General features: G+C 34.6%; 1 protein-coding gene across 1 annotated transcript in view; it reads right to left on the bottom strand.

Moving 5' to 3' along the window:
• The window catches only part of LOC111049867 (apolipophorins), a 110,969-nt gene that overhangs the window by 46,380 nt on the left and 43,799 nt on the right, over positions 1 to 20,790 (bottom strand). The window contains exons 21-29 of the mRNA XM_039431347.1: positions 17,415 to 17,633; positions 15,529 to 15,757; positions 13,689 to 13,831; positions 7,261 to 7,501; positions 5,183 to 5,329; positions 4,299 to 4,580; positions 2,502 to 2,828; positions 1,871 to 2,068; positions 255 to 485 (exon numbers count right to left, since the gene is read on the bottom strand). Of these exons, the coding sequence (XP_039287281.1) occupies positions 255 to 485; positions 1,871 to 2,068; positions 2,502 to 2,828; positions 4,299 to 4,580; positions 5,183 to 5,329; positions 7,261 to 7,501; positions 13,689 to 13,831; positions 15,529 to 15,757; positions 17,415 to 17,633 (2,017 nt within the window). The remainder of the gene's footprint in view (positions 1 to 254; positions 486 to 1,870; positions 2,069 to 2,501; positions 2,829 to 4,298; positions 4,581 to 5,182; positions 5,330 to 7,260; positions 7,502 to 13,688; positions 13,832 to 15,528; positions 15,758 to 17,414; positions 17,634 to 20,790) is intronic.

The following is a 20,790-nucleotide window of genomic DNA, read 5'->3' on the forward strand; positions in this document are numbered from 1 at the left end:
CGGCTTTATATGACAAAAATCGGCTTGTAATTTGGAATATGAATGACCTATACCATAGGCATAGGGTATCTTCTTATGCTATATTTTCTATATGATAATATCCAACTCAGTAGGTTATCTTGATCACTGCCGCCTCCTAAAGAAGATAAGAACCGTTATAAATGAAGCATTTTTAAGATACTTATTTTTCTTTTTCCAAAGTTTAACATCATATAGCTTATTAAATTAATGCGTATTTGCATGGTTTATTTTACCTTGAAATTGTAGTTAGCATTGCCGGAGAACAGAGTCTTATCGGCCATTTTGGCCTGGAAGGTGACAACTTTCTTGGCACCCTTGTTCTTGTTGGCGACTTCCACGTTGTACTTGTCAATCTTCAGCTTGGGGCTGTCGGCGTTCATCTTGATGAAGAAGTCGTCGATTGACTCGTACTGAGCCTCACCGTCAATCGCTAGGCTACCACCGCCGTTTCCGACCCACACAACCTAAACACAAAAAGTAATCATTCAATAAATAAATAATTTATTCATTAATACAAAAATGAGTGGAAGCAACAGATCGGTGAGCTACCACCTACACAACCTCAACTCAAAAATAGTAATTAGATTGAATGAAAAAGACTAAGAAATTGTCAAAAAACCACAGATTTATTGATACTTAGGAAGACCGGTTTCGGTTATTACACCATTGTCAATCTCTGAGAAACAGAGAGACAGAGAAAAAGAGATTTCTCAGAGATTGACAATGGTGTAATAACCGAAACCGGTCTTCCTAAGTATCAATAAATCTGTGGTTTTTGACAATTTCTTAGTCTTATTCATTCAATATGAATAATTACCACAATACCACCTTCTCAACTACACAAAAAGTGATAGTAATTAGAAGTAATCAATCAATAAATAAAAGACAAGTGAAATATTTATTAAAATTATTATACACGACTAATTTCGACATTCATGTCATTCTCAAGTGAAAAACGAACACTTAAGAATCACATAATTGTAATAATAATAGTAATAATACTGAGGGTGACGCCCACATAAGCTCTCAGGCTTGTGCGTTGGTAATGAGTGAGAGGGATGATGATGAGAGATGATGACTAATTTTTAGGTAGTCGGGACCGACGGCTTATCATCTCCTCCGAGAGACGGGGAAAGGCGAATGTCGGAACTGTAGTTTGAGAGATATTAATTTTTACACCGCTCTTTTTTGAAGATAGAGAGGCCCGATGCTCTTTCCTCCACTACCCAACAGCATTCTCCCTACTCTTGTGTCAGCAACCAATTGAGCGCAGCATGCTTACTCCTCTACACTCACTCTGTCCATGCTACAAACTGTGCAAGGAGAAATCGGTTTCCCCTCTTCATGTTAAAAGTAATATTCCTCGGACTACAGACGTGTATGATTTCAAATGAATATTTCAAGGGTACTAGTTATTTTCTATGAATGAGTAAATATGGTTTTTTTCTCTTGCCACATTATATTGATAGCCAATGAATGAATGAAAATACTATTAGCCTGGTCAACATAGACAACCCAAACGTGGTTTTTAATCACGGTTGAAATTTAACAGGATTTTTTGCAACCGAGCTTAAGTGTAGAGAAAAATGTGACCGAGAAAATTGATGAGACGTTTCCACTCCACCAATTTCAGTCAAATAACAACCCAAAAATATATAAATCACAGTATTTAGACCAGAGAATTTGCTAAAGTGTAGAGAAAAATGTAACGTTTCCACTCCACCAATTTCAGTCAAATATCAACCCAAAAATATATAAATCACATAATTTAGATCAGAGAATGTTTCTTTTTTCTGATCATTCCTTTGGCTCGTTTATAATAGAATAATATTTGAAACAATCTCAATACCTTGCTCTCTCCGGCCCAGTGACGTTGTCCCTTCTTCTCCAACTTGACATAGACCTTGGACTTGCCCTGGGGGTGTTCGGCCACCAGGTCAACGAGAGGGTTCTCAGGGTCCAGCTCCACGTGGTTCGTCACCGTGATCTTCTTCTCGTTCACATTCAGACTGATGTCGGTCTGGAAGCCCTTGCCTCCTGGTGTTGCCTGCACAAAATAACAGCGAAATTATCTAATTTGTTTCAAAAAACGTCTACAAATCAAAGGAAAAGTTCATAGTTAGTCTCATCGACATTATAAATTACATTATTTTATTTGGAGTATGAAAGACACACAATAGATTTAACACACATAAATCTCAAATACCTACATATTATACTCTATTCACTTTCTCATATTGGGCTAATGCAATCATTGAAATAATACAAATAAAAATCTTGAAGTATCTTTTTCATGTTTTATCAATCCACAACATATTTCGAATATTTAAAGCTATTTTTAAATGCACATATTACAGAAGTTGCACTTGAAAATGGTTATAAATACTGTCATACATTAGTACATGATCCTCATTATCACCTAGGCAAAATGCATCTGCATCTGCTTTGTTTACTGAGGTAGTGACAAAACACGCACTTACCTTATTCTTGACAGAGATGTCGAATTTGCCCTGCTGCGGCAAGTTACCGTTCAGGTGAACCTGCGCAGTTTCGCTAGCCTTGGCGTATTCGGCCTTCACGTTGACGTCGGCCACCTTGCCCTCATAGGCCAGCTTGACAGCGGCGTCGAACGCGCGGTCACCCGACGCGGTCGGCTGGTAGTGAACGTTGGCGGTCAGAGTTCGCTGCGACTTGGCGTCGCTCTCCCATTCCAGCTTGCCCGCCAGACCGTTCGCCTCGCGGTTACCTTCGGCGGCGATCTTGAAGAACTTGTTATCGTTCCAGTTCAGTGCGTTGGTCATCTTGATCTGTGCCGAGAAAAGTCGAAATTTGAAAATTTGAAAAATACTATAGGCTACACCATTAAAACGTACTCAAGGAAATAAACTTTCAATAGCACAGGAAAGAATTTTAGAAGAAACCTAAAAGTTGAACAGGAAAACGTATTCAATAAAAACTTTTATATAGCAGAGGAGAGAACTCTAGGAAAAACTTACAAGTTGACTAGGAAAACGTTTTTAAGAAACACCTTCAAAAGCACAGAAGAGAATAAGTTCTAGGTTTCAAATAATAGAGACAGAATTGAACCAGGTCTTTGGATCGGTTGCACAAAAGCCTGTTAAATGTTAACTTTTATCAAATAAGTCTTCTCTGATTGGTTCTTGTGGAGGTTAATCCCTGTTAAACTTTGAAACGTTTGTACAACCGGACCAATAGATTTGGAGAGTGTATTAGTTCTAAGCTTTTAATTCACAATAGAAGCTCTCCAATATCATTGTATTATAGATGGAATTAAATAGGAAATGCATAATTATTCAAATGCTAATTAATAAATGATTATTATTTAACGAAAATCCTAAATAAATGCTGTAAATCACCCCGAAGACTTCTGCTACTGCAGACATTGACAACAGGGTTAACAGCTAGATGGAAATTCGATGAGAACTACTATCCAAAAATTAGTTGCCAGCCCGGGAATCAAACCCGGAACCTCCCAATTGCCAGTCAGGAATGCTTACCCTTACACCAAACTGACAATCTCTGGATAGCAGCGCTCATTTTATACGAAGCCATAGCGGCCAACCAGTTTACAGATGGAATTAAATAGAGAATGCATTTATTCAAATGCTAATTAGTACATGATTATTATTTAACGAAAATCCTTAACCCCGAAGAGTACCATCTAGCTGTTAACCCTGTTGTCAATGTCTGCAGTAGCAGAAGTCTTAGGGGTGATTTACAGAATTTATTTAGGATTTTCGTTAAATAATAATTATCATTGTATTATATTGAATTTCAATAAATAAATGTTAAATTGCAGTAGAAGGAGAGATCATCAAATGCATAATAACGAAAACATAATATCTCATGGAAACAGCCAAATAATACAAGAAAAATATAACAATATCTATTATAAATTGATTATATGGGAGGGGATTTTGTTGTATTTCTACATCCGTTAACATTAGTGTCTTTCTCTTATTATTCTAGAATTATATTTCATTGCAGCCTCTTCTCAGGTCTTCAGGAGACTTACCTCCGTAAGAAGTAATTAAAGCACTGTATTAAGTAGTAATATTAAATACACTACCGTAAGTATATTGGAAACCGTCTACCGTTAATCCTTGTCTTCAATGTATTAGCCGGTGTAACGACTGATTGTTTCAATAAATTTACAAGTATTTCCAAAGAAAATTCTTTCTTTCTTGAAAAATTAGTTCTCTAGGAAATTTATACCGATTTCCAAAAAAAATATTTTTTGAAAAGTCTTCCCTCACCTTCTCAGCGGGGTCGAAGTAGTTGGTCGATGCCCACTTGAACGACTTGATGTTGTACTCAGCTGGCAGTTTGACCTCAAGGTCATGGTTCATCTGATGACCGTTGACCTTTCCGTTGCTGGCCACCGAGATCTCGTTGCCAACTGAGGCCGACATCTGATAGGAAGCGGGCGAGAACGAGTGGTCGGATGACACGTAGGCCGAACGCAGGAACTGGTCCGATACTTCAGAGTCGAATTTGGCGCTGACTGGGTACTTGATCTTGCTGCCCGAAACTGAACCCTGTCAACAATCAGGTAATACATTTAAAAAAAAAAAAGGATTCAATTATTGGAAATGTAGTGAAAGAGGAAGAAATCGCTAGTACTGAGCTGATCCTGATATTTAACCCTGTGAAAAATCAGATAAAATATATTTGAAACAAGAATTCAGTGATTGACAATGTAGTGGAAGAGGATGAATTGCTGATACAAGAACTGATCCTGATAACAACCATATACATGAACAAGAATCCAGTAGTTGAGAATCTAGTGGAGGAGGGAGAAATCGGTAAGTGTAAAAACGACCATTGGCCGAGAAATCGGCCAATCGGACGATATTCTGGATATCGCAAATCCAGATATGCGTGTGAAACCGGCCATTGGACAAGCACTGAGAGTACCGGAACTGAAAATTTGAACTAGATATTATATAGGTACATTGAGTTGCGTTTCACAATATTATTTTATTATTGAATTTTATTTGTTTGATAATTTAATATAGGATACTATTTCATATTTAATAGATTACGAATTCTAATTCACCAGCTCCTCATACTTTATTATTATTATTATTATTATTATTATTATTATTATTATTATGAATAATGGTGAAATGTGTCATACCTGAGCCAAAATGATCCATTTGTCTCCGTTGAGTGCCTTCTTGAGAACGGTGTGAGCCTTCAGGTCCTTGCCTTCGGGGTCAACCATGCTGAAAGTAGCCTGTCCGTCAATTGTCCTCTTGGCTGCGTTGATGTTCTTAGCGTTAGCCTGTGAAAATCAAGATTGGTTGTAAAATAAGTAATAAATTTCAGTCATATAGAATCATTCACAAAGTCTTGCAACGCCGATATTTAGTTGACAGAAATACACTTATATTTCATTCACATTCTAGTTTGAATTGACACCATTTTGTGTAATTCAATAAGGTACAGTAACTCAAATCTTTCATTTATTAAAATATTGTACTGCACCTTGATTGCAGCGGACCAATTAGCCGCTTGAAATACCGGGTGTTTCACAAAGAATGAAACACCATTTTAAACAGTTATATCTATTTAAAAAAATAGAGCACACGAACCTATTCTACAACAAATTACTCACAGAAGTGTACAATTATGATAATGTATTATAAGTGTTCTATGCACCCTCCTTTTGAGGCTCGGACGACATGTAGACGGTAGTCAAATTCATCCCAGACTGTTCGCAAGATATCTTCTCGGACTGTAGCTACTGCATCAGTTATCCTGGTTTTTAGCTCCTCAATATCAAGTGCTAAGGGAGGAACTTAAACACGATCTTCAACGTTGTTCCTCCCTTAGCACTTGATATTGAGGAGCTAAAAACCAGGATAACTGATGACAGGAAAACAGGACAGTAGCTACAGTCCGACATCTTGCGAACATCTGGGATGAATTTGGCTACCGTCTAGATGTCGTTTAAGCCTCAAAAGGAGGCACATAGAAACTTATAATACATCATAATAAACTGGATACTTCTGTGAGTAATTTGATGTAAAATTGGTTTGTGTACACCATTCTTTCAAATAAATATAACTGTTTAAAATTGGGTAATTGTTTTTCAAACACCTGGTACATAATTATTCTTTATTTATTCTTTTTATGTTATATATTTATTATAGATGATTAGGTACTTCAGGAAATTATATTTTATTTGTTTTTTTAGGTTTTATTATTATTTCTTTTTTGTTTTTTACTATTGCTCTAATTCCATTTGTGTGAAATTGCAAAAAGATTTTTTTTATTTTAGTTACCAAAATCAAGTGACTGTCTCGTTCATATTATAATGTACAATAACAATAGTGCAGAACTTCAATCACAGCTGTTAAGCTACAGAAGTTCTTTTTTTTCCATCATGATACTGTTTCTTTATAATGATTGCATTGTAAAAATATTTGTAAAATATGTCAGTGTTGTGAATAAATTTCAATTTCAATAATAGATTCGGTTCTTAGAGGATTCATATTTCTATATCCGGACGTCCCGATAACCGATGTCCTGATAATCAGTGCTCTATTGTATTTCATTCAGACTTCAATTATTACATTCAAATTTTAGTTACTATTCATTCAGCAACTTTGACTAATTTATTCAACTTTATTATTTCACTCAGACTTTTATTATTTCATAAGACTTCAGCTATTTCATTCAGACTTTACAAGTAATACCTACATTAAAAGCAACTCTGACAATCCATACAACTATTTCATTCAGACATTACAAGAGTAATACCATAGAGAAACAATAGCATAAGTAGATATCCCATGGTATAGGGCGTTTATGTCGCAACGTTTACTGTAATCTCAAGCCGATAGTCCACGTAGTTCTTTCCCGTGAAGCTGTGTGACGCTGGTAGTCTCTCATACTGTGCCGTTCATACACTCTCACCCCAACAAAACAGTAAAAATCGACAATAATCGACAGTAATCGGCTTGAGATAACAGTAAAAGTTGCGACATAAACACAATATCCATGGGATATCTACTTACTCTATTGTTTCTCTATGGTAATACCTACATTAAAAGCAATTCTGACATTCCATACAACTAATTCCCACTCCATCAGGACTCATAAGACATCAGATATTTCATTCAGACTAGAATTATCTCATTCAGACTTTACAAGTAGTACCTTGAAACTAACTCTGACAATTCATCCAACCTGTTCACATTTCATTCTTACCTTGAAAGCGATCTTGCAAGCAGTGCCCTGCGGCGGCTGGTGACTGAACTCAGTGTCGACCTCTGCGTTGTAGTCATCGGCCTGATGCGAGTACTTGCCGAAGTACTTGCCGCTGTATTTGCGGCCACTGGGCAACACCAGCTCAGCCTCAGTCTGTAGTGCCTCCTCATCTGGCTTCTCGGCAACACTGCCCTTGAAGTGCAACTTGGTCTTCTGGTCGCCCAGGTAGGTGATTGTGTTGCTGCAAATTGTAAACAGAAATAAGCTGTGCTTGTCTAAAAGCATTGAGAAAAACATATAAATTCATCCATATAAAATTGTGAGAAAGATGGGTATACAAATGAATAGATTAGGTGATTGTGTTTCTGAAAAATTAAACAATAAATAATAATCATCATCATCATCATCATTATCATCTTCTTACAAGGATTAGGCTCTATTTGTCTGTACCGGCATCCATTCCATTCTGGTCTTCCTATGCCTCGCTTTCCTTCGGGTTTGTACTCCCATGCTAATATTGGGAGTCTATTGGATGGCATTCTGAATAAATGAGTAGACCAATTTCTCGATATTTCTTCAACAATAAATAATGATTTTGTAATAGTGTGATATTGAGAGGGTATTATTGTAGTTGTTTTTGTGTTTCTTATATTGTTTTTCAGGTTTTTGAACTGAAATGAACTTTGATTTTACTGTTTGCTGAACCCTGCGTTTTAGTGTGAGAATATTTGACCATGTTTGTTGGAATTTGCTAACTTGTTGCCTAGTTGTCAAAATTAAAGCAATTTTCGTGCATTTTCCAAGTGCAGTTTCAATTTCATGTCGAAAAAGCCACTGTATTTGAAAATTGTACGAGCATTGACCTTTTTGCAGCTTTGGCTTTTCCACTGAAAGTTATGCTCAACGCTCGTGGAGGGGGAACAATTTTCAGTGAAGGGGCCACAGTTGGAATTAAGACGTAACTGGGAAAACATGTAACGGTGTGCGAGCCTCGGTCCTCTGAATGGGCCCATTTCCCATTCAGAGGGACAAATTGTTATGTTTCCAGTTATCAGTAATTTTTATCTAGTTGAATAGGAAAACAAATTTTATAGAGTTCATAGGAGTAGAATCAGGAAATTATTTGTGTGTGTGAGTTCAAGTATAGTGAGTTTTATTAAAGCGTATGTGAGTGTTTCTGAAGAGTCCAAGTTTGAATATTGAGTGCCAAACTTTTGTTGTTTTTCTTATTAAGCTCAAAATTTAATTTCATAGAAAGACCGAGGCCCAAATTTAAATGCAGCAAGTTAGCAGGTTCCCAAAACGAGTACATTGGTATTGAATTTAATATATTTTCTGTGAATCAATTGCTGAATCACTTTGTTCTGTTTGAAAATTTGACATGTTACCTGACTCTTATTAATTCGTTCTATTTACTTAGAGTTCAATAAACCTGAAGTTAAATTTTATTAGTATTTTTCATTGAAGTTCCTGACTCGTAGTTGCTATCTGCTAGAATAGGTGACAATTGGTTAATGATGATAATCTGTGCATTTGAATGTTCGAATCCATCTAAAAGCGCCCAACCAATCAAGGATTCAACTAGAGATTTGATAGCATAATTTTGGTAAATATTATACAAGAGAAGAAACAACCCACCTCCGTTTACATTGGTGGCCAGCGGTGGTATAGTCTGTAAGAATGACTATCGAACCACATGTACTCTTATATATTTCATATTTTGGAAGATTTACTAAATAGAGACAAAGATATCCCCGGTTTCAGAAATGATGTCTGGTGTGGTGTAGGGCTAAAAATACCACCACCGGTTACAAAATGGTGTCATATGTGTGGGGTTTGTCTGCAAAAATGACAAACATTCAAATGCCAGATTAATCAATAGTTTTGTGGATTGATAAGAAGTATTGAGAAAACAGCCTGTTTCAAAATTAATAATTTCTTAGTAACACGAGTAGGAACATAACATTTTATTGTGATAACATAACTATGTAAGTGTGATACGTGAAATATTTTGAGATAAAAAGTGTTAGTTTCTGTTATGAAAGGAGTTTTGAAATCTGGAAATTTGAATTAAAAATTATTTTGTAGTTGAACATATTATGAAGATGAAAATCAGTTATCCGTTGTTGAGCTTGGGAATATTGCCGAGTGAAATTCGATTCCAATATCTGGAACAATGGGAAAGAAATTTGTAATATGAGCTTTCCGGTGACTGCAAAAGCTGGCAACATTGCACCAAACTGATAGAAAATGTAGAACGCATTTTTTAATAGAGAGAAATGAATTTTTGTTGAATTGAAAAACGTTGTAATGTAATTTTATGTTCAAATGTGATTACCGTAGTTCGCCAAGGAAAATGTTATGTGGGATTTTTTAAAATTATGTTTTGTAAGAGATAGTCCAAGGAGGTATGAAGTTGATTTTATATCCAGTTGTATTTCGAGAAAAAAAAGTTATGTGCGAGAGATTGAGATGTTTAGATTTCATATTATGGAAGAATGATGAAAGAATAGTATTATTTCCGCCCGTTTGAACTGAATACTCACTTTACGGCTGGATCGAGTAGGTTGTAATTTGAGATTTCGGTTTATTCTGGGCAGAAATTATTGGTAAATAAGGTAACATGGATTAGATGCGATTTTTTTTACTTAGTGGTACTTAGGTAAGGATAATACATGCGGTATTATCGAGTGGTGACGACGATCTCAGCGGGACTGAGAGGTTTTGGAATCGGGAATTCCAAGGTGCGATTGAATTCGGGAAATTCAATGAAAGAGATAACACAGTTAGGTGAACTGGTGTTATGAACATGGATCGGGCATCCATAGTTTAGCTATTTAGAAGTTCTTGATTGTAGGCATTTTCGACTATGCTGGCTCTTAAGAGGGCGATAGGGAAATTGGCCAATCAATAAGAAGTAGTGGAAGTATTTTATTTCATGGTTTAGTTCTATTATTCGACTAAGCTAAGGCTGCGAATAGATCTGACCTGAATAATTGAAAGAGAGATAGCTGACTCGGAAGTGTATGTTGGAAAGAGAGAGAAACAGTGTAGATGGTGTAGATATCAACAAGTGTGTATAAGAGAGAGAATCTGTTTATTGTGTAAAATAAGAGTGATTAAGATCAACAAGTGTAATTGAGAATGAGAGAGAAAGTAATGGTTGGAAAGAGAAGAAAATACTCCTTGGACTGTACGATTAGAACAATGAAAATTAAAAGTAGAACAGTAAATCGTATTTATTATAATATTTTTTGTCAAGACTCGAATGAAACGAGAGAAGGAGAAGAAGAACATGAGAAGGAATATCGAATACACAGTGGTAGAGACAAACGGAAAATAGTTGAAAACGTAATAGATAATTGAATCAATAATGAATTGGACGTTAAGACTACAATATTGAAAGCTACTCTGAAAATGCAAGCTGGCAGGCTATTGTTTTGAATTTGTAGAGAGATAGAATATTGTTCCGATATTTCATGATGATGTTAACTGATCAGCTGATACGAGATAATGATTTGATATTGCAGTAGTTAATGACCTAGGAAATTATTTGAAGTTTTTGGAAATATATTATGCGTTCAAATTTATTGTTGTCTTATGTAAAAAGTGAATATTTTGAGTTGAATTAATTTTAAAGGGCTCGGTCATTTCTATTTTGAGCTACAGTGTTAGTAAATTTTTCTGGGTCTGGCACACCCAACTCTCATGTAAGTTGTGAGTTTTGATGAAATGTTGAGTGATGATAGTTGAAAAAGTTAGTTCCTGTTGGAAGAAACAGTGATTTGTCTTCTGGGATATCACGGTCTGTCTACAAGAGGCTACTGTGTGCAAGATTGATGGGGCCATTCCATCTATGCCCCACTCCCGATGACATCATTGCTACGGCTGATGTAATGTCCACTGTTCCGGGAGGATGCTGACTTCCTGATGTCGCTGAGGCCAGCGAACAGCTGACTGGCTTCTGACTGCCAGAACTGACCTACAGATGTATTGCAGTTTGCGCTGATGTCAACCACCTATCACGGGCTGAGATGTCTGGGTACCACCGTCGGATGCATGGGTGCATCTCTTCGACCACCCCCATCCATATCGGAGGGCTGTTCCAGGTCCCAGCTCCAGGCTTGATGTCGACCAGATAATAGTGTCAAGTGTTAGTGTGAAAGCCAAATAAGAGTGAATGAAATTTTGGTGAAATCGTCTTTTTTAGGGGAGGGGGTAATGTAATAGTGTGATATTGAGAGGGTATTATTGTAGTTGTTTTTGTGTTTCTTATATTGTTTTTCAGGTTTTTGAACTGAAATGAACTTTGATTTTACTGTTTGCTGAACCCTGCGTTTTAGTGTGAGAATATTTGACCATGTTTGTTGGAATTTGCTAACTTGTTGCCTAGTTGTCAAAATTAAAGCAATTTTCGTGCATTTTCCAAGTGCAGTTTCAATTTCATGTCGAAAAAGCCACTGTATTTGAAAATTGTACGAGCATTGACCTTTTTGCAGCTTTGGCTTTTCCACTGAAAGTTATGCTCAACGCTCGTGGAGGGGGAACAATTTTCAGTGAAGGGCCACAGTTGGAATTAAGACGTAACTGGGAAAACATGTAACGGTGTGCGAGCCTCGGTCCTCTGAATGGGCCCATTTCCCATTCAGAGGGACAAATTGTTATGTTTCCAGTTATCAGTAATTTTTATCTAGTTGAATAGGAAAACAAATTTTATAGAGTTCATAGGAGTAGAATCAGGAAATTATTTGTGTGTGTGAGTTCAAGTATAGTGAGTTTTATTAAAGCGTATGTGAGTGTTTCTGAAGAGTCCAAGTTTGAATATTGTTAAAATGGTGAGTGCCAAACTTTTGTTGTTTTTCTTATTAAGCTCAAAATTTAATTTCATAGAAAGACCGAGGCCCAAATTTAAATGCAGCAAGTTAGCAGGTTCCCAAAACGAGTACATTGGTATTGAATTTAATATATTTTCTGTGAATCAATTGCTGAATCACTTTGTTCTGTTTGAAAATTTGACATGTTACCTGACTCTTATTAATTCGTTCTATTTACTTAGAGTTAAATAAACCTGAAGTTAAATTTTATTAGTATTTTTCATTGAAGTTCCTGACTCGTAGTTGCTATCTGCTAGAATAGGTGACAATTGGTTAATGATGATAATCTGTGCATTTGAATGTTCGAATCCATCTAAAAGCGCCCAACCAATCAAGGATTCAACTAGAGATTTGATAGCATAATTTTGGTAAATATTATACAAGAGAAGAAACAACCCACCTCCGTTTACAATTTATAAATTTTGAATTTGGTATTCCACCATAGACGAATAATATTTTGGTATCTTTTATAACGGTATCTTGTCTTTATGATTCTACTTTGTCCAATTATTTATAATTTGTGTTTTTTATGGCAAATGTACATAGAAGAATTCAAATTTGGATTTAAATTTGAAAAAAAAAACAAATAACTAGTTGAGCTTCTCTGAAAACATTGAGAAAAATATCAATTAATTCATATATAAAATTGTTGGAAAGAGCTGGGTGAACGAATAAATAAACTAAGTAGTCTATCCCAAATCTTGGATCCTGCCGGTAGGCATGGACAAGCTTAAAGCTCATGTAAGCATAACCCAAACTTTATTGTGTTATGTCGAACTATATAGTTGTTGTTTTTAACCTTCCGGTAGTCGCGCCCTACTGTGTCACACGAGCAGTCGCGTGATGTATTTTGTACAACATCCAATTTTCCAAGTGTTATGTACTCTGTTTACTGTCAAAACATATTATTTAATTGTATAATTACTTTTTCCATCTTCTTCGATTATTTCACGCCTATGAACATTTGGATGATTACCATTTCATAGCCCAATAAGGTACATCAACACAAAGCCATCAATTCTGCGTTATTGGTTCGTTTACAGTACCCGTATACAGTCTTTCCCTATCTTATGCACAGTAAGACTTATGCCCTGACGCGACTAAATGACACCTAAAGACTGAACCATTGCTCGGTTGATACTGCAACTTAGTGGAGTGATGGGGGAAAAGTTTTGGAATGCATAGGTGACTCATTCACTGACACCAATAGACTGACATTCAATAGTTTCTTGCAGCAAAAAACTGACAATGTTGTACTTTTTACAACAGCGCGACTGCCGAAAGGTTAACTAAGCATGTCTAATATTGATAAAATTGGATAAACAATAATGATTGATTGAAACAATATTTCAGCCAATCATCCATGGGGTATGAACTTTGTATAGAAGTGCGTGTTTTATTGATTTTTTTTGTATAGAATCAAATTTATTTGAGTGTTTTGGATTGTATTGTTTCAAGTTATTCTGCCCTGAGTCAAGTTGGAAACATTTCCCATTATCCAAAACCCTGAATACTAAACAAAATATGTTGTAAAAAGTAAAAGAAAGTACTCACTCAGAGTTGATGAACTTGGACTTGATTTCAGAGTCGGTTTCAATCTTGAGGCTCTTGGATGGGTTCTTAATGGCGTCCCAGCAGATGTCAACGAATCCCTTGTACTTGTTGCTGCCGTAACTGATTTCACTCTTACCCTCAATCTGAAACGGACAAATCATTCTTGAATTTTGTGATACATTACGAACTGAAAATTTCAACTTGAAAATGAGCTAAGTTAGGGTCGTAACTAGTTGTTGAACTATTTAAAAGTTTTAAAAAAATGAAGGGTACTTCAAGATTTTTACAGTGTTTTTATTAATTACGAACTGCTATGTTACAAACTAAGTTTTCAAACTGAAATGACGACTTGCAGATTGATAATAATTGTGTAAAATATGAAATATTTACTTGTTATTCTAGTTTCAAAACTCAACAAATGGTTCATGTCCAGCCTTCAAATCTGAAACAATCTGGAGAAATTTGATCATAAATGGAAAGATATAAGAATTATTATGGAGAATTGAAATACGCATGAAATAATATTATACACACATTTTCAATTCAATTAAAATATTGTTTATTCCTTCAAGTATTTACAGTGAAACATAAAAGAGTTCCAGAGCAAAGCAAGAAAGAGATGGCGCTATCTGCTTTGTTGAATGATAGACAAGGATAGCAATACCATTGCTAAATAAAAACTCAATATTACGGAATTCCTCCACAAAGACTAAACGTCTGCGTGTGGAGGAAGTTCCATAGACAACACAAGCAGTCACAACATGAAATAATTATAATAGAAAAGATAAGCTTCAGAATAGAATAATGATAATAATGGATTAAATATTCAAATAATAGTAAAATAAGAAATAATACTAAATTAAGAAATAGAAAGATAAAAAAAATTAACTATACTTAGGATTGATTTTATTTTTTGTGCAGGCCAAGAAATCCCAGGGAATGAAGGAGGGAATGAATTATATACTTCTATCCAAGTGAATTATTCCGAATAATCAGGGATCATGGCATTTGACTACACCTGTATTGATTTATTAATTTATTTAATCATGTAGAATTACACAACTTCTAGAACAGTACATAGACACATAGATACACAGCACAGCCCTTCAAAGCTGTGCAAAGGCAAAAAATAAACTTTCTACTCGTGATATTTTTCAAAGTTTTTCGATTTGTATATTATCTAGTTATCAAAATGAAAAAGTTTTCTCAGGAAAACATTTTTTATGATCATTACTTTTTGAGATATGAACGACTAAAGTTTAAATTTTTGGGACAGAACATTTCAAATTCGGTACGATATAAATCCATGAGATTTAGAGGATGGATTCTTCATGGTATTGTTCATCTAGTAAAACAAAAATTTTCTGAAAATATCAATTTTTAAGATAGTTATTCATTCAATTTACTAAAAATAACTTTTAGTTGTGTTATTTTTGTTAAATTGAATAACTTTTCCAAAAAATGATATTTTCAGAAAATTTTTGTTTTACTAGATCAACAATACCATGAAGAATCCATCCTCTGAATCTCATGGATTTATATCGTACCGAATTTGAAATGATCTGTCCCAAAAATTCAAACTTCAGTCGCTCATATCTCAAAAAGTAATGATCAGAAAAAGAAATGTTTTCCTGAGAAAACTTTTTCATTTTGATAGCTAGATGATGTACAAATCGAAAAACTTTGGAAAATATCACGAGTAAAAAGTTTATTTTTAGCCTTTGCACAGCCTTAACTGACCTTCCTTTCCTAGCGAGGAGGCAAGCATATTCCGTATTCGCTTTATGGCTGGATATCATGACTATTCATGATATTCTTACAGATTATGTGATGTATTTACCTTCCTTTCCTTGCGAGGGAAGTGGAGCATAAACGATCCACTACCCTTTCCGCTGTCAGCCGTGTAGCTGCCCTGACTCTCGAAGTTAGGAGGTAGGTTGGCCTTGAACGATCCCTGTGGCTTGGTCTTCTGAACGGCCACCTCGAATTCAACGTATTTCTTGCTTCCTGCAACCGCGTTCAACTCAGCCGAAAACTCTTTCTTGTTGTTCTTGATTCCAGCTTCCAACCTGCCACAAACACAATTATTAGTTTACCGATCATATAATTCAAATTCATTTTCAAAAACATCGCTTATCGAAATATATCTCAATCACAAATGGTTTTCAAATAATCGAAAGCAAGCAAAGGCAAATCAACTAATCATCCAGACAAATCACTTTTCATCCACTGAGTATTTAAACTCAAAATTTAGTCTCATTTCAGAATATTTTGATTAGAAAGCAACTAAAATTTCTTGAATACCTCACCTTGGTATTCCTTGGTAGAAAGCTACTGGGAAGGATATTTTTAATATTATTGGACATTGCTATGTCCAAAACTTTGCCAATTTATGTAGATGCATTAAATATTATCCTTTATAGTTATTCCAAATTGATTTTTCTCATATCATTGTACAGTTCAATTTTCTTAGTTTATGTTATGTAAATTCATCTAAAACTTTGCTGTATTGTAAGCTATTGTATAAGTGTATAAGCCAGTATATATTGTAATCTAAATAAATAAAATACTCAATCAATCAATCAATCAAAACCTTTACTAAAACTGCGTTTACACCAACGTTATAAAAAAATGTTAATAACTTAATTTTTCTATTAGATTATATTAGTTTGAACATAACTTATCATACACATGATGAACATTTGTTTGTCAAGTTCCGTTCAATCTAATAGAATCTATAAGGATTAAGTGATTAACACTTTGTTATTAACTTTGGTGTAAACGCAGCTTTAGACTTCTATTTTTATTTATTATAAATTATTAGGCTTCTGTAGTGAATAACAATTGAGATGGAATCATTCAAAGACATGCGTTTTCAATAATCTTTCATGATCAGTAAACGCAGCTTAAGCCTAAGTCATTGTTTATGCAAATTCATGGATTGATTCAGGGCCGTTTGCACAGTGAATACTTCAAGTGAATTGAATCAGCTGGTAGTTCAATCTCAAAATGAAACACACTATAGCATACGAGATTGATATGGATTTAATTAAGTTCAAAACTGAGAATACGTTAAAACTAGCACTGTGAAAACGGCGCAAACTGTTTCAAGCCCATGATTTATAGTTTATGAACATGTTAATAGAATCCTGAGCCTATGACTTATTTATTTCTGTCCAGAGCAAAAACCTATTCAATAGCAAACTCTTCAGCATTTTTGTTCATACTCAATGAATTTGAATCAAATTACGAGATGAGTTAAGTGTCTCAGTATTATTATGTATAGATTTTATGTATTTTCTTTCAAAAATAATTTGAATAGGACTTGAATTGACTAAATTATTAACATATCGAAATACTTCTTCCGTGGGTGGTGAATTGGAAGAATAATAATAATATTTATTTATTTTCAAAGTATGAAAAATATAAGACATTCACTTGACAGACAAGCTAAAATGTTCTGAGCCTAAAGCTGCTTGCACACAGGGACAACAGTAGCGTCAACTAAGCTCTAATTAGCTGTCACGAGAACACGGAATTGGAAATATCATGAACATTATTTCGAGTTCCGAAAATTTTCAATTCCGCGTTCTCGTAGCAGCTTGCTTCCTGTGTTCAGCGTTCTTACGAGAATAACAAGATAGAACAAATAATATGTAATCAACTTGAGCCTATAAAATTAACAAAATATAAACAAAAATTAAGATTTGATGTTGAGTGACTCACTTGGCCGACTTGGGATCAGTGGGCATTTTGATGTCAGCGCTGATGTGATTGTGGAAGTTTTCTCGCTTGAAGTTGTGGATGACATTGGCGTTGAACACATACTTGCCGCCCGGCTTGATCTCCAGCCAGTTGGTCAGCTTCGACTTGGTGTCGCTGGGGATCTCGCGTTTGGCATGGAGTTCAACACTGTTCTCCAGCACTTTAGCCTGAAGATTCAACAAAAGTCATGTGATATTAATGTAATATGTACCCTACTTATAATATGATAAGGTGCCTGTGCGCCAAGAGGTAGATATTTGAATTAGAATAGGCTGTATAGACTGTGATAGAATTGTAGTTTAGTAATTGTTCATTGTTATTTCAGTAATTTTCTATGAAAACCCGAATAGTTTTCAAGCTTGCTCTTGCACTGCATGTTGTGTATTATCTTTATTTATGTACTTATTTATGTTAATTCTATTGTATAAGACCATATTCAAAGCACTCCATCTACTCATAGTTCCAGCGATATACTTCCTTGAAGTTGTGTCGTTTGTGTTCAAAAACAAAAATATATTTAATGCTAACCGAATTTGTCATACTTATGAAACATGAGGTAAAAATACAGGATTATTCCAGTTCCCTATTCCCTAGACTGACTCTTCTCGAAAAGGGACCGTATTATTCAGGACTCAAGTGTTTTAATTGCATTCCTGAGGATATAAGGATGTGTAGCAGCTATAATTTATTCGTATTAAAGATAATTAGGACAAGCAGAGGCTTGTCCTTATACCATTGAGGAGTGTTTTAGAGCATTCATGTGACTCCATTCTTAGAATGACATGTTGCATGCCACTCGAGTACTGCTCAGAATTTGTGGCTTCACACAACAAAAATATAATAATAATAATAATAATTGTATGATGACATGGCCTAATGTACTGTATGTATTTTCTGGCTGTAATAGAATCATTGAATCATTGAAGAACACGCGTATTTCAAACGTATTCAAGACTGATCACTAACGGTAGAACATGCATGCACATTAACAGTCGTTATACATTGTGTCGTAACAGCTGTGATCACGGCGAAACGGTTCGAGCAAAAGTTTTTGAGCTCAGGTTTCTATCTCGATTTGTTTTCTTCGCTGCTCTAATTAACGATTTATTATTTTTCTATCATTATAATTTATAATTTTCCAGTGGTTTATTATCTATTGTTTATTTTATGTTAGAAAGTTAAAACATTCAGATATACTAGTACCAATAGAGAAACAATAGCATAAGTAGATATCCCATGGTATAGGGCGTTTATGTCGCAACTCTTACTGTTATATCAAGCCGATAGTCCACGTAGTTCTTTCCTGTGAAGCTGTGTGACGCTGGTAGTCTCTCATATTGTGCCGTTACACTCTTACCCGGTCAAAACAGTAAAAATCGACAATAATCGGCTTGAGATAACAGTAAAAGTTGCGACATAAACGCCCTATACCATGGGATATCTACTTATGCTATTGTTTATCTATGCTAGTACTATGCTCGACTAAGCTATAATATAGTACAAAACACTTGTTTTGTAAGCTTCTCTCTAGTATTTGTGAAGTACCCGTATCATTACTCAATTGCATTAAATTTAGCCATATATATTCATATGTGATGAGTTATTTGAAATGCTTCAAAATAATATCAATTTCAAATAAATTTCCTTATCTGAAATTGAGAGAGGAATAACACAAGGTTACCTTATTTTTTCTTTCCCTTTCATTTTAATGATGTACTTATTGTATGAATCAATAAAGAATAAAATAAAATAGTAATAATTGAATCACTATGATTTATTTGGAAGCTAAAGTCATATTTTATGATAAAATATGATAATTGAATAAATAATGAAAAAATTGCAAAACAATATTTATTAATTTGATTTTCTGGAAGGAGATGTGGTATATCTCCATAATTTGAAAGAATAAGACGTTGATATTGTCAATACCACTTTGATTAAAGTGTTATTGACAACATCAATGTCTATTCTTTCAATTATGGAGATATACCACAACACCTCTGACCACACTAATTACAAATTGGTAATATTTACTGTTCATTATTGTTTGAAATAATAAATTATATTCTATTCGTCAAGAAATTAAGTTGTTCAATGATTGAATAATGACGGAGCTAGAAAAGAATAGCGCTACCTGCTTTGTCTAATGATAGACAAGGATAGCAACACCAATGTTAATCAAATACTGTTTTCCTCCACCTACTGTCAAAAGTACTTACTTTACTCCCTGAAACATGATACTAAGTGTCACTTTTTCGCTCTCGGTACTAAAAAACAGAAAACTCCTAGGGAGTAAAAGTGACTCCATTTAAATAACATGGGAAGCATCTCTATTTTAAAAACGTACATTTGGAATAGGTCAGAAGGTCTAAGCTCAGATGAGGAAGCATATAGAGTAGTCATTAAACAACTAAATTCAATACCTCAACCAGGCATTTGATCGATATATAAAATTTATGTTGTATGCTGAAATGATTATTACAAACTTCATATCACTATACTAAAAAAAATGTATATATTTTTCTTTTATTCCATGTATTCAAAATATCAGCCAACGAATAGTACTTATTAACTAATCAAATTTGAAACGGGAACTTCATAATAGCTGTAGTTTTGGCTGTCATTGTTGTTACAACTTTAGCCGACAGATAGTGCTGTCGGAGGAGAACTGTGATTACAAGCCAGCTGTTTCTGTTTACTTTTTAAATTATGTTGTAACACATTGTTTGGTCACATACGTTTTTAAAAATTATTTTATTAGCAGTTTTTATAAAAATTTAGGTGGAGGAAAAATGTTGTGTATATCACGAGTGAAAAATGATTTTTCTCCCTCAGGAAAATTGTTGCCCTCGGCTTCGCCTCGGGCTTCAAACTTTTCCCTCAGGGAGAAAAAACAGCACTTTTCACTCTAGATATTGTCACGTTATTCTTTATATTAAAATAACGATTAGCCTCCTGCTTGGCATCAGTCGGTAAAGCATGAGATTTAATATAATTAGGGCGTGGTTTTCTAATAGTATTCAGTCTTAAAAAATCTTGATAGGCCTAGATATGGGCTTCTCCAATAACTCTTGTAATTCAATAATAATAAATATATAATATATAATGATACTTATACTATAGAGATGAGGAATATAAAATAAATTGCACACCATGAAAATTTTACACATATATTACATAAATAAAGCAAAGATCAGTCGAGGCAAAAATATATATAGAGCGATAAACAATATAATATAAAAATAGAACAATATTTGAAATCAATAAAAAAATCACAGGCTAACTTTATATTCTAGATTTATGGCACGAATCATTACCATGTGCCTTTATCTTGAAA

This window comes from Nilaparvata lugens, chromosome 6 (assembly GCF_014356525.2).
Source record: "Nilaparvata lugens isolate BPH chromosome 6, ASM1435652v1, whole genome shotgun sequence".
Taxonomy (NCBI): domain Eukaryota; kingdom Metazoa; phylum Arthropoda; class Insecta; order Hemiptera; family Delphacidae; genus Nilaparvata; species Nilaparvata lugens.